The following is a 14,180-nucleotide window of genomic DNA, read 5'->3' on the forward strand; positions in this document are numbered from 1 at the left end:
CACAGTCTGACAAGTTGTTGTTAAGATATTGCCCATGTTTCAAGTCTGACAGACAGAACTTGGTCCTGCGGTCGGTCCCCTCGTGTCCTCTCTCATCTGTCATCCCGTGGGGGAAACACCGATCAGCAACAGGACGGAGGTGGGAGGTGTTAACAGTGAAGCGCAGCCTTAGGGCTTCAGTTAACAGGTTTTCTTCTCGATGTCATTTAATCTCATTCCCCTGGCAGCTGTGTGAATTTTCCCTTGAACGTGGGAAAATAACAGATTGTCTTAGTTTCTGAAAAATGTGTCGAGGGAGACGCTTTACAGAAGAACAGCCGTATCATTTAGAGTTACGGCCAATTTACATGTCTGCGTCTATTACATTTCCCTCATTACATTTCCTAATTGCAATGTCTGAGTTTTAGGCTTGTATGGATATTTTCAGCATTTTAATTCAATACTGTCAAATATGGTTTAAACTTCTGTCATGTCACCAAAACTCGAAATGTATTTCCATTTCCATGCTACTTTATAGGCCTACTAATGAAGTATAAAGTAGCATGAAATACAATAAATACTAATATACTAACTATTTACTAATATATACAAATATATAGATAACTGAATGTGCAATTTTGACATGCAAGTACTGTACCTTGTAATGCGTATTTACATTTCCTACTATTTTATACCTCTCCTCGCTGCATTTCAGAGGCTAATATTGTACTTTTTACTTGTACATTTAAATGCTTTATAATAGAAGCATATTATAAACTCAGATGTTCATGCAGTACAGTAGACTGGTGTAGTTTAAACAACATGACAGTATATAAAATAATTAAAATGAGGTTCTCTTCAACAGCTGCCGCAGTAAAATGCTGTTTATTATTGCATCCACATGGAGAAGTTCCCGGGCCAGCGGCCTTTCTGTGTGGAGTTTGTATGTTCTCCCTGTGCCTGTGTGGGTTTTCTCCTGGTACTCCAGCTTCCTCTCACTATCTAAAAACATGCATGTCAGGTTAATTGGTGATTCTACAAAATTGCCCTTAGGTGTGAATGAGAGCGTGAGTGGTCTTTGCTTCTGTCTGTCTATATGTGTTGGCACTGTGATGGACTGGCGACCTGTCCAGGTTCAAATCTGCTGTCTAAACAAACCTGAGTGCAGTTCGACTGCTGTCAGTTTGGTCACAGAGCTAGGGACAGAAGCAGCCTCTGATTTTTTTTAATTTGTATTATTATTCTCAAACTTGTTACCTTGAAGTGACATCACACACAGAAGCACATATACTTTTTGCTGAATTTATGCAGCTCCTTCTGGAAATACAAAAGGCTCCAACTTGTTATTCCTGTGCTGAAGCAGGCTATATACCAACACATATAAACAGACATGGATGTATGAAATTGGCGGTGTATCTATTTAGGTGGCCCATACAAGCGCTCAGTAATTTTTCCACCACTGTCTGCGTACATCATGGGTCCCCATGGAAACCTGGGATCAGAAAAAAGTGCAGAGAAAGTTTTAAAAATTGCAAATTGAGTTATGTTGGTGACAGTTATCTTCTCTATCTATCTATTTATTGCTGTAAATGGCTTCCTTATGTGCAGACTGAATATTTGTCTGTGGTGTAAAAAAAACTGTGCACAGGCTTTTTTGTTGTTCTGTACGGTTATAATAAGCATCGTGTTGCTCTCAGGCAGGGATTGCATTGTTAATCCTGCCCTTTACACAAACTGATTCATCCAGCTTGTTACTAATGTACACCTTTAAAAAGAAAAAAAGCTTTAAACCTGATGGGTGAAGTAGTCAGAAGCCAGAAATCCATCTCGGACAAATGATGGGATTAGAAAACATAAATTGAGATTAATGTATTCATTTACATATATTCAAATGTAAAAAGGTTCTGTCTGTTCACTCAGTGATGAAACAGTGATGGGATTTGTACACAGTGGGTTTTTGTTTTTGTTGGAAGAAAGACTGAACTAACATGCTGTTGGCACTTCAACAAAAATGCTGCAGCTGAGGTATTGTGTTATGTCACTGGCTTTGAGTATTGGTGGGGTTCCACACAAGGTATTGATATTGGTTCAAAGAAGGAAAAAAAAAACAGGTGTGAATGCTGGCCAATAATAGACATCGCTTCGAAAACCAAAGCTGCTACCTCAGGGTGTGATTTACTTCCAATGTTCTCTCTTTTTATTACTTTACTTACACAACTGTGTCACTCTTATCTGCAGGATTCAAACCTCTCTGTGTCTGGCCGAGGAAATATATAAATCTGAGCCTGTGAAGGACAGGTCGGAGTGCCCTGATGGAGCTGCACCCCATCAGATGTGAGTAACCAAAAAGTCCCCTATTTTGGGGACCTGCATTTCCTGTCATCCCCCTCACTCTCTGTTTCTCTGCCAACACTTCCTGTCACTCTCTGCTGTCGAAATGTACATCGCAGGCAGAATACAAAAAAGAGGTGGGTTTGCATATACGTTTAAAATGAAAGTTAAAAAACCTGCAAAGTTTGTTTACTTGTAAAATCTGGTTGAGGAAGATACCAGCGCACTCTGTTCCTCTCAGCATGACGGCATTTTATTAGACAAATGATGACACACGTCACTGTTTTAAAGGACAGCAGTATACATTCAGATCAGGTCATCTGTACAGTACAAAGATAAGAGAGGTGTGGGAGAGGTGATGTATGACATCCTGGTGGCCTCACGTGTGTGTAGACTTTCCATAGCAACTATTCCTTGAGGTGACACTGTAGCCTTATAATGTCTGAGTTATTTAATCACTTCTTGAAGTCTTTGGTCATTTAGGACAGCCTTGATTATTTCTTCTTTTTTTTTCATACAGTAAGCTTTGACTGGTTGATAAAGCAGAACCATTACATTTGTTTTGGCCTCAATGAGAAACAAAAGATCACAGAAAGTGTAACCGTTTTTATAGTTAAATGCTTCTGCTCATTTTTAGTTGCAATTTTTTGCTCACTCCATGTCTTTAGAGCATTAGATTGCGCACTTTTGCACCAAGTTTTACTCCTTCAAGGCCGGTGGCTATTTACTGAAAGTCTAAATCAAAGGGAGTCACAGACCGTGCGGTGAAGAGCAAGTGTGCTGGAGGAGTCACTCAGGTATGTGCAGTGGCGAAACCCTTTAATTAATTTTGGCATCATTTAACTTCAACTCACATTCCTTTCGTGTCTCAAAACTCTTCTGTTAAATAAACTATAAGGCGCTGAAATGACTGCATTTGACTATCTTGCTCACACTGTCTGTAAGGCTGCCCTCAGTTTTCATACTCAGTGGAAAGGCGGGCACTGGATACACATGAGGTTTTTAAGCAGCAAAGAGTTTCCTTTATGAAAACTCTGATTTTTTACAAACATTTTCCACCCAAGTGGATGGACACTGACACTGATGCTCCAAGTAAAGCCTTTGAGTAAACAACAACTTCAGCAACACTGAACCTTTGAACAAAGGAACACAGACTTCACTTGTCATGTAAATAAACACCTACACATTACTTTTTTCAGAACAGGACAACATTATCACATCTCATTTGACAAAGCGGTGGCAGAGGGGCCTAGTGGCTACAGAGACGTGTGCCCTGCGGTAGTCTCCATCAGCAGGTCATTATAAGGCCTGCACCCCCTGCAAGGGCCGCTGTTCAGTAGTTCAAAGAACCCTGACCTATGTGCTCCCTGTGGAGAGGAGCTTCTGGGACAAAGGAGCTGAATGAACAATGACATTTATCAATACATCCAATTAAGCACGGGGAGACACTAAGTGTGGAATCAATGTAATCCATTGGGTGTGAATGGTGACAGCCTGTCAAGACTGATGTCTGCCTCGCAGTCCTCCAAGTCACAAACAGAGTCAGTGGCGTTTTCATTGTTGTGAGAAAACTGTGAAATCCTGTCAAAAGTCTCCTCATGCTCAATACATTCAACCACGTTGGGGATCATGTTGACATAAGCGTTTGCGATTTCCTTGTGGATGAGGGTATCTTGGTTATAAGAGACCAGCTCGTTGCTGATGTTAACAGTTTCCACGGGTGTGTTGGAACAGAAATTGCGACAGCCCAAGAGGCTGGCGAAGGCCTTCCTAAACTCTGCGTTGAACGCGTAAATGATGGGATTCAGGGAGGAGTTGGTCCAGCCGAACCACACGAAGACGTCAAAGGTCGTCTCGCTGACGCACGGCAGACCTGCGTCCCGGTCTGTTGCTGGCCTGTCGCAGAACGGGACCATACAGTTTAGAACGAAGAAAGGTAACCAGCAACACACAAAGACACCCATAATCACCGACAGCGTTTTGAACACTTTGGTTTCCCGTTTAATCGACGTCTTCAAGGTGTTGTGGTGTTGGTACTCTATTCGGTTGGTCCTGCAACTTTGCGCGTGCTCCGCCGCTCTCTCCAGGGACGCTATTCTTCTAATTTGTATTTGTGCAATCCGATATATTCTGGTGTATGTTACAATCATAATCGCCACGGGAATATAGAAACTTATCAATGAGGAGGATATAGCATACTCTCTACTCAGGCTGGAGTCGCAGTTTTCCTCTACCTGCCGACTCGTGGAGGAGTTGTGCGCCCCAGCCATGTCGTCAGCGCTGGCTTTGTGCCAGTTTAGCTGGACCGGTATGAATGAAATGAGCACAGACAACGTCCAAGTTATACTAATCATAACAAAGGCAACTCGCTGGGTCATTTTCCTCTCGTAGCGGAAGGGGCTCGAAATGGCCCAGTATCTATCCACGCTGATAACGCAGAGGTTGAGGATGGAGGCAGTGGAACACATAATATCAAAAGCGACCCAAACATTGCAGAAAGTGCCAAACGGCCAATACCCAGCTACTTCTGCCACAGCTTTCCAGGGCATTACCAGGACGGCCACGAATAAATCCGATAGAGCCAGGGAGACGACGAAAATGTTGGTCACTTTGGTCCGCAGGTGCCGAAAGCGCAGCACCGCGGAGCACACCAAAATGTTCCCCAGCAGGGTCCATAGGATGAGCAGGGACAGCAGACAGCCCGTCACCGTACGCACCACCATGTCCTTCCTCCCGTCGATTGTTGCCTCCGTTTCGGTGCTGTTCCACATATTCTCTCCAAGGGGTGCCGGCACAGAGTCTATCTCCTGCACCGATGAGAGATACTTTGCTGGGTTCTCCATTTGCCTCTTCAGGTAAAACTGCATTCCATTGCTCTTTGCGCCGGGACGGGCTCAGTTATCAGCCGGTCGCCGTAATGTCCCCGGTGACCCGCTCGGCTGGCACTCTGATGTTGAGTGCAAAACAGACGGGAAGAGAGAATTGAGTGCGTTAAAACTGAGCCGAGCGACGTGCCAGGTGCGCTGAGGGGCTGAAAAGCAGTACGCAGTGGCGAGCGCATGTTGCAATGTTGTCGGTACGGTCGTCTGACCTGGCTGCCTCTGTGAATCTCTGTCCAAGATATCCTGAGTGCGGTCTGGTAGAGGAGGTAGTCCGTACCCTGCAGCCTTAACACACACTAACTTAACCAGGGCTGGGCGCATACACCACCACTTCCCCTTGGTGCGTGGCGTTGCACACAACAGTGCACTGCGTTAGGAAAGAGGGGAGAGAAAGCCTTCAGTAATTTGAAGGTTTTCGTTGGTGCATACTCCAAAATTCGCGAAATTAAACACTTAAAATGAGCCGAGAGCTGTCTTCCAGCAGTGGCATATTCCCTGATGTGGTGTTACCAACGTGCATTTAGGATCTATTGTGGGTTGTAGACTCACCCAGCTATTTGACACAATGCAGGAATCAAGTGGAGGTTCTGTAGGAGTAAAACTGTCACATGCAGAAGTGACACTAACAGAGCTGTCCATGGTGCTGAACAAGCAGTTTGAGGCATATTGTATTTCATAGACCCTTCAAAAACAGAAACTCCTATCTGTCTATCTATCTGTTTGTCTGTATATCTGTCTGTCTGTATGTCTCATAAAACTACTTCAGGACTGTTTTATTGCCCGGAAGAAGGAATGAGCGCGGGTTTGACTCATACTTTTATTACCAGCGCCATCATCTACCACATGTACCCCTTATACCAACCCTCAAACGCTCCGAACAGATCTCCAGACTGATAGGAACACTGCAGGTTGTTTGCCCTCCATCGACCGACTGTAGGTCGTAGCTCACCCACTTTTCAGAGCCTACACAGGTGTCACATTCACACTCTCAGCGGCACGTTAAAAGGGCAGCTCCGCGCGTTCTGCGTCGCTGTGTCTGTGCAGGCAGCAGCATCAGCAGCAGTTTCCGGTTTTGAAACGTCATGGATATTTTTAGATGTGTCTGCGTGCCTGTCAAATCGTTGTGACACTACGTTAAAATAATCCCCCGACGACCGATGCCAAATTCTCTGGAGTAGCTTCACCCATAATCCCATGTCAGGGGGCAACCTGTGTCAAGACACAACGTTTAGTTCTTTACGCACAGATGTCACCACAGCCGGTGAATAAAAATGGAAAATCTGCTGCTAAATTCCAAATAATTAATATTCATCATTCAAAATGTCACAGCGGCATGTTTTTTTCGGTTATATTTTAACTTTATTAGTAGTAGTAATAGTAGTAGTAGTAGTAGTAGTTTGTTCTTGTTTTTGTTCTGTGGCTAAAGGTTTTATGTGTTAAAATGTATTTGTATGATTTTAGAAAGTATTTTGTAAGAAGCACGTATTTAAAAAAGATATCGTGCCGCAGTAATTCTACCGAGGCCAGTAGTGCAGGAGCTTTTGGAGTGCCCTCAAGTCTTTAAAACATAAATATGTGGCGCCATCCTGTGGAGCAAAGGTCTACTACAAATGCAGGCTATTCAGAAGTGAACAGAGTCTCATTAGCAAGTATCATTAGAGGAGATAACTTGTGAGATACAAAATGTCCTGTATATGAAAAAAAAAAAAAAAAAGGAAAACTATTCTTTATTTCAATGGATAAATTCATCACTATTGTACACACAATTTCTTATCAGCACCATTTATTTGGAATTTCACAAAATCATATCACAGTGTCTGAATGATTTCGATCAGCATTACAGTATTTACAAAGATGATCATAATATTGCAATCTGAAAAACAAAATAAACACAAGGATTTTATCACAACTTGGCACATATTGAGAACACATACAGAGGATAGCACCAGGTTGAGAACCTGCTGGACGTCTGACTGAAACTATACATTGATTTGATATAAACTTGTACAGTACAACTATCTATCTGTGCTTTATATATATTTAAAAAAAATAAACAAGTGTTGTCACAGACTGTGATGGTTTTTGATGCTGGTCCTTCAGGTGTAAACATCAGTCTCCGGTGCAACATAATTGATATTGGTGTAAATCTGGCAATGTCCTGATATTCAGTGTTATCATGGGAGAAAAAGGAACACAGTTTGTTACAATTCTTATCTCACCTTGCCATTTTCAATATAGAAAATGCTACCCAGCAAAATCCAAGTTATATAAGTTTCCATGAGCTCAACAGACAGAGAATCTGCATGCAAGAGGACACAGATGAACCTTGAATGATGGAGACCCAAGTTCTGAGAACTAAAGTCCAACATAAAGATGATTTAACATATAGTGCTAATATTGTCACTGGCCTTGTAGCTCCACTAATGTACTTGAACTACTAAGAGAAGTAAATGAGAACCTTATCCATATACAGTATGCACATTTTAAAAAGGCAGATAAAATATGGGTCAAGTGGTACATCAGTGTACTTGTGGCTTTGTTAAATACAGTACTATTACCTTATTAGATAAAGAGACTAACAGGTGTTTCAGTGGCTTCACTGTCGTATTTTCAGAAATGGTAATCAAGTCAGTACTCTACTCTATACTTTCAGTCACTCACATGAAACAGTACAAAATCTTCATCTCTGATAAAACATATAGGCCTCTATTGTACATAATCCACCAGTTAGAAAACCTACTGAAATGTGACTACAGAACAAAGAGTACAGAGGGCTCTTTCTAAATTCATGAGACAAGGATTCTTTTCATCACCATCTTTAATAATCCTCACGTTATACAAGGTAATTCTTCAAAGAACGCAGGCTAATAGATTCCTCATCCTCTGTAATCCCCACACTGAGGGAGCAACATTTTGTTTGTCTCCACGGCTTGCTTTCAAGTCTGTCAGAGTGTGACCCAAACTGCCTCCTGAACGGTTGACCTGCGCTGTGAGACACTCTTGGGAGCTGGTGGTGACAAGTGTTCCTGTGGATGTTATCTGGCATAGTCAGTCAGCTGCTATTCTGTCAGACTCGGCGGAAAACCTCGAACAGGGAGGCAACAGAGTGCATGCGGTAGAAAAGGTTCAAAGGAATGGCGAAATTGAGAACTGTGGTCCATATGCTGAAGCCAAAAGTCTCCTGTTCCAGCCCGTTGTCGTATTGTGGCCTGCAGCCAAAGGCAGGAAGGATCCACAGCTGAAAGAATGAAAGAAAGAAACTTAATTAGTTGAACCTGAAGTCACTGATTTTCAGCCACTTGGGGGCAGTACAACAAGCTGTAAACACAGCATTGACATTTCACTACTGAATGAAGTTGTGGCTAACATCCAGCAGAGATGGTGCAACATTAGCATTCTTTTGGAGTTGTGTTTGGTAATTACATCTAATATCCTTTCTTCTTTTAGCTACGGTTTGGTTTCAGGCAGTTCTGTGGGAAATACCCCTTTCTTCAGTGACTTAATGCTACACTATATTCACCCAATAGTGACTAACTTTGTCTGCCTGTTGTTTGATTTCAGGCAGGTAGTGTTTTGTGTAATTTAGAGGTTTATAATTGGAAACAACACTGACTAAGCTGAAAGATGCTAAAACACTTCGTAGGACTGAGGGGAACTAAAAAAAAATGTGATGGAAGTTTTCTTTGGGTTTATCATTATTTGATCTATTGTTATTACAAAATTATGGATAAAAGCATCTTGAAAAAAATCAGATGTTTCTGCTTCTGGTAAAAAAAATATGTTTAGAAAAAACCTCAACATTAACTTGAAATTTAGATAATTATTTTTTCAGGTATGCCTTTAGGTAATTATGCACCAACTAACTGCAGCTCCCATGCCTATTTGCACCTATATCCACCAAATTTGGTAGACATGAGCATCATACCTAGAGCTACAGAAAACTCTCTTGTAATCAAATTGTTTGAAATCATTGATTGCCTTCTATATGAATTGCATTCATTCATGTTTAATTACTTTCATTTTGAATCATCAGTAACTCTTCAAACACTCACCGAAATGTTGCACATTATCAGTAAAACGGCGATGTTCTTCAGGATCTGCCTCTTTATATTTGGGGGCTCCACCACTTTGTTTCCCACTGGCAGCGGCACCTCAGAATGTTTCCGTGGACACCTGAACACCTGTCCACTCTCCTCCTGTTCGTTCTCCATGGTGGCACAGGCCCGGTCCGGATTCTCATAAGCTTGGTTGATGATGCCGTTGTACGGTGGAGCCAGAGAGGAAGTCACGGAGAAAATTTCTGGAGTGGCTGGTAACTCTGGGTCCTCCCTCTCTCCGTTCTCTTGCTGGCGATAAAGGGACTCTATGATGAAGAGGTTCTGGACGTACTTCTCCAACACAATGAGCAGAGAGTAGATGAGGTTGGTCCAGCGGTAAGGAGGGCTGCTGTGGGTACTTAACACAGCCACTATGCTGCACCATGACATGAACCAGGAGCCAATCGAAGATCCAAACAGCAGCTCTGTGTCCAACTGTCTCGACGGGTTCTTGGAGGTGTCCAGCGGCATGTGGTTGGCTCGGTATATGAGTAGACCTGACGCGCCGGCAATGCACATGACCACCAGCATGACAATGCCATAAATGTAGAACATGGAAATAGCCGACTGACGTATTTTGAGGGAGTCCTCTACATGGGTAATGTAGACCACCAGTATCCCGATAGTGCTGGCCAGTGCAAGGAGACCCAGGATGGGGCCCAAGGTCAAGCCCTGGGTTTTGGTAGCCAGCCTTTTCCGGTTTGTAGAGAGGTCAATGGTGCGTCCGATGTTCTTCCACATGACGAAAAGCAAGGCGGAGACAAAGATGTGGTACTCGATGTTAAAGGGGTAGAGATAGTAGAGGCTGCTGGAGAACATGGAGCACGTACTGGTGGTGCAGTTACAGTCCGGCTCTGAGTGCTCTGAAAAACAAATGTTTTTCAAAATATGTGCAAATGTGTTGAGATATATGAATAATAATTATGACACTAACCATAAAAACAATTCTTACAATGCTGTACATTAGCACTATTTTTAGGACAACAACCAAATCACACACATCTATCAGGACATAATACTGGCAGGAAAAGTTTTACATTCTGTAATGATTAGAGTCAACACAAGTATATAATAGAATAAATAAACAGTGCATATTTAATAGACTAATAATCTAATCTGACAGGTTTAACTAATTTACACACTCAACGTCAAACACGTTGCTATTTAGAGCACAAGTCAAAGAGTAACATACTACACTTAGACAGCATTGAATGTGTCTGGACCTATCTAATCAGATTATAACTATTAAAAACAGTAGGGTGTTCCCCATAAATTGGGCCCTAACTATGAAAGTTTTGAAAAAAGGTGGGAAGCAAAATTCAACTACTGAACAATGCAATCCTATTTATACAATTATACACCATCTCTTCTGGAAACTGTTTATTGCAATTAGCATCAGACATGTCTTTGCAGTAATATATACTAAAGCCAGAAAAAAAACTTGATTTCTAAGATTACATTGAACAAACAAAAGATGCTACTTATTTTAAAAGGTTAAGCCTCTTAACCGTTGTGGGCTACCTGTTTGGCCACTTCTCCATTGACCTTATTTCAAATATTTCTTGATTTGTAATGCAAATTCCAGTATTTTTTTAAGCGGTGCGCCTATAAATCATTTTTATAATATCTGTTGCACTTTGTTTTTTAATAAAGATAATGGCCAACTTAATGCAGCACAACACTCCAATATAACTTCCTAAATTGCCCCTTGGTGGTCGGTATTCATTAGCCATATTGTATTAATTTGATATTTTGCTCATTAACTGAACACCGGCATGCATCTTGAATTTTGAATGCACTTTTCATAATTACTCACTCCTAAAGTCAACCACAACACACTGTGGTTATGATGTTGCCCTCTCGAGATCATCTTAACAAAACCCTGCCGTGTGCCCCCCCCTCAACTCACCTCCCACTGGCCCTCACTCCCAAGGGCCACCATTATGGTCCTGCACCCTTTAATTAAAACGGGAACAACAGTCAGGGTGCAGCCAGCCTCACAGTCAGCCGGATATGAGGAGGAGCAGCCGAACCCCCCAACCCTAGGCTTAGATGTATCAGTTACTGTAATTGCAGCACCCTTGGGACTAAGCAGCCTGGGGACAAAGCCGTCTGAGGTCAAGCGGGGGGTTGCCAAAGACGGTGATGGTGGCTGAAGTGTGGGGAAAGGGCCGGGGAGGGGGCCTCAGCGCCAGCAACACTGCGTGTCTCCTGAAACCTAATAGAGAGACATTCGACACAAACAAGACCCGCTGGGCGGCCGAGCTAACCTCCCTTCCCCTCGCAAACCCTCCTCTCTTTCCTTTTTCTTTCATCCATTGAAGCGAGCTCTCAAGTGGACTATTGTACTTTTCTTCTAGGAGCAAGCTAGCAATCGACCCTCAGCCCTTACCTATAGTGAGGTTTCCGTAGCCCAGGGCAGAGAGTCTTCTCTTATGGTTGTTCAAGAAGTGCTCGGCCTCTGACATCACACCGTTGCACCACAGGAGGAGGTTGGTAAAGACCGCGTGGATTACACCAAATCTGAGGAGACAAACAGTTGAAAACAAGTTGGATATGCAGTCATCTGATAGCATGCAAAAGTGTCAGGATTCACTTATATCGATGTGCATGTTTGGAGATTTAATGTTTTACACATTGTTTAGTTGCTAGTCAGAAGTTTTCATGGTGATGGTATCAAAGCTATTTAATATTTATGAAAAATTAAGTATTGTTAAATGATAATAGTAATAACAACACATTTCACATACCTCTCAAATGTCTCAAAGCTCTTGATGACATCTTTGATGTGAAACCAGAGAAAGTGCACCTGAAGAAAATCCCAAAATAACTCACAAAAGCTTAAAAAGCTTGAAGACAAACCATAGTTTATAAGGGAAATATTTATAGTAAAGGGACTTAAACAACTAATTATTAATTAGTTGTTTAAGTCCCTTTACTATAAATATTTCCCTTGTCAGTTACACTCAAATAACATGGACAATGATAGGACTATATTGTTGCAGCAACTCTGTACTTGCATTAACAACAAAGAGCACATTATTCAAAGACCTTAAGTGGCGCGCAGGAGGGGAAAAAGACACGGTTTCTAACGCTGCTGCACTTTTTTGAAATTAAACTGGGGTTGTAAACTTACCTGTGCTATGGTGTGAGTTGCATGGATGACAGGATATACCCCGAGCACAGCCGACACACACGACTGATAGCCAACATAATACCCGATTCGGAAAGCGTCCATAATCAGTGAAAGGAGTGCAAGGAGAGTCAAACCACCTGGCAAGAAAAAGAAACAAAGAGCAGGTTATTAATTGTACCAATTAAAGGAAATAATTCAAACGTTTCATCAGCTAAACAAATTAATTTTCAGGTTCTCTTGAAGTTGCTAAATAAAAACACTTTGATCTACTAACGATTATGGCTTTGGATGGTGACATGCTTAAAGAAATAAAGCGCTGTATTTTACAAACAAATTAAAAAGCATATCATGCGTATTTTAGGCATTTTCTTCGGTAATCTCACCAACTCACCTCTTATCCAGCATGTTGTGGCGTGGACATCTTTCTCAGTCCGCGTGTTCTTCTGCCTGTCCCGCACCAGGATGTACCACATCATCCAGATCAGCTGGAGGATCATGAGGCAGGTGGCAAAGGCCAGCAGGTGCTCTTCCTTGACAGAGGGATCATGGTGCGCAATGGCCAGCATCAGCGCCGCCCCGATCAGCAGTAAATTGGTCCCGTACTGACCGCTGAGGATCTCCGCGTTCTTCCTCGGGTACTCCCGTGACAAAGTGAGTTTAAGTTTGGTGAAAATCTTCTTGTCGTGCTCGGAGCTGGACGACGACGAGGAACTATGGCAATACTTGTTCAAACACATAATATCCAGGCCGCTGTGTTCCACCATGGTGGGAGTCATGTGTAAAAACCGCAGTGCTGAGAGAAGAGTAAAGTCAAAGCCGTGCGCTATAAGTGCATTTGAGGGAGGCCAGGTGCGTAACCTGTTTCTACAAGGTGGGGATTCAGACGGATAGGTACCGTGCCAAGCATGCATTCAATCTTCAAGGTCCGGCTCAGTGGTCACGCACAGTTTCAATGTCCAGCCTTGCTGAGGATGGGCTTGATAGATGCCATTGTCATCTTGTAACCCTGAAACTGAAATATCTGGTCGTGTAATAGGCTCGCTGAGTCACTGAAAATAGGAGATTGCGTTTCAGTCTGTGGTGAACCCAGACCCTTGTCCTCTTGAAACTCCCATATGTTTCAAAGAAATAGTTGAACTTGCTGTGCCAACCATTCAGTGCGTAAAGAAGCAAACTTTCCAAGTCCAGGGTTATCCTCAATAACAAAAAAAAGGGAGCTTCGCCCAAATCCAGCTCTTCAGTGCAGCTGCCAGACAGTCTTTCCAAGTCTGCTGAAATCCTTTCAGGGTGGCTATCGGGTGTTAAGCGTACATGCTTGGATGAGATGAAAGAGAAGATGCCATTTCACAAACCTGCGATTTTCGCAAACTGCATGGAGGTGACCTGGTGTGACAGTGCATCAAATCCAAGTGTCACCAACTTAAGTCCTCATGTCACCACTTGAGGGGAAGGTGTAGAGGTTAAAAACTTTACCTTCAAGTTGGGGGGGAAAAGAGAAGAATCAAATTTCAGTGGTCAAATTCATAATGGCTTTTTGTGAATGGATGTCGAGAGGAGACCATGACCATCGGCACAGAGACCTCTTATGGACATGACCATTTAATCTCCTACTCACCACAAGCGGATGTGCCCAATCAGCATAACAATAGGAGGACTGCTCAAAGTAGATTGAGAGCTGGTTGATATGGTGTGACGGGGCGGTATTGTATTAAGGACCATTTAAACATTAACATCTCATAAAAAAAAAATAAGTAA

The 14,180-nt window shown here is 42.6% G+C and overlaps 2 protein-coding genes across 2 annotated transcripts; both read right to left on the reverse strand.

Moving 5' to 3' along the window:
* Nucleotides 1-2,685: 2,685 nt before the first annotated feature.
* drd5a (dopamine receptor D5a) lies at nucleotides 2,686-5,471 on the reverse strand. Its single transcript, XM_069712569.1, has one exon. The coding sequence runs from the start codon at nucleotides 5,175-5,177 to the stop codon at nucleotides 3,771-3,773; it is 1,407 nt and encodes a 468-aa protein (XP_069568670.1). The 5' UTR covers nucleotides 5,178-5,471; the 3' UTR covers nucleotides 2,686-3,770.
* A 1,890-nt stretch (nucleotides 5,472-7,361) lies between these two features.
* Nucleotides 7,362-14,059, reverse strand: otop1 (otopetrin 1). The gene is made up of 6 exons (XM_069712558.1): nucleotides 12,817-14,059; nucleotides 12,426-12,562; nucleotides 12,040-12,098; nucleotides 11,682-11,812; nucleotides 9,245-10,152; nucleotides 7,362-8,430 (listed from the first exon to the last, which is right to left on the reverse strand). Exons 1-6 carry the CDS (start codon nucleotides 13,334-13,336, stop codon nucleotides 8,260-8,262), a joined length of 1,926 nt encoding a protein of 641 aa, XP_069568659.1. The 5' UTR covers nucleotides 13,337-14,059; the 3' UTR covers nucleotides 7,362-8,259.
* Nucleotides 14,060-14,180: the final 121 nt, after the last annotated feature.

Source organism: Brachyistius frenatus, unplaced genomic scaffold (genome assembly GCF_029030835.1).
Source record: "Brachyistius frenatus isolate BFR_SWC_R1_liver_20210118 unplaced genomic scaffold, ASM2903083v1 Contig_4, whole genome shotgun sequence".
Taxonomy (NCBI): domain Eukaryota; kingdom Metazoa; phylum Chordata; class Actinopteri; family Embiotocidae; genus Brachyistius; species Brachyistius frenatus.

Bases quoted from the DNA above. Each gene is read 5' to 3' on its own strand.
- drd5a (XM_069712569.1), bottom strand. From the start codon at position 5,177: ATGCAGTTTTACCTGAAGAGGCAAATGGAGAACCCAGCAAAGTATCTC.
- otop1 (XM_069712558.1), bottom strand. From the start codon at position 13,336: ATGCATGCTTGGCACGGTACCTATCCGTCTGAATCCCCACCTTGTAGA. The intron at 12,099-12,425 runs GTAAGTTTACAA...GATTTTCTTCAG, and splicing joins CAACTCACACCATAGCACAG to GTGCACTTTCTCTGGTTTCA. The intron at 8,431-9,244 runs GTGAGTGTTTGA...TCATTCTTTCAG, and splicing joins TGATAATGTGCAACATTTCG to CTGTGGATCCTTCCTGCCTT.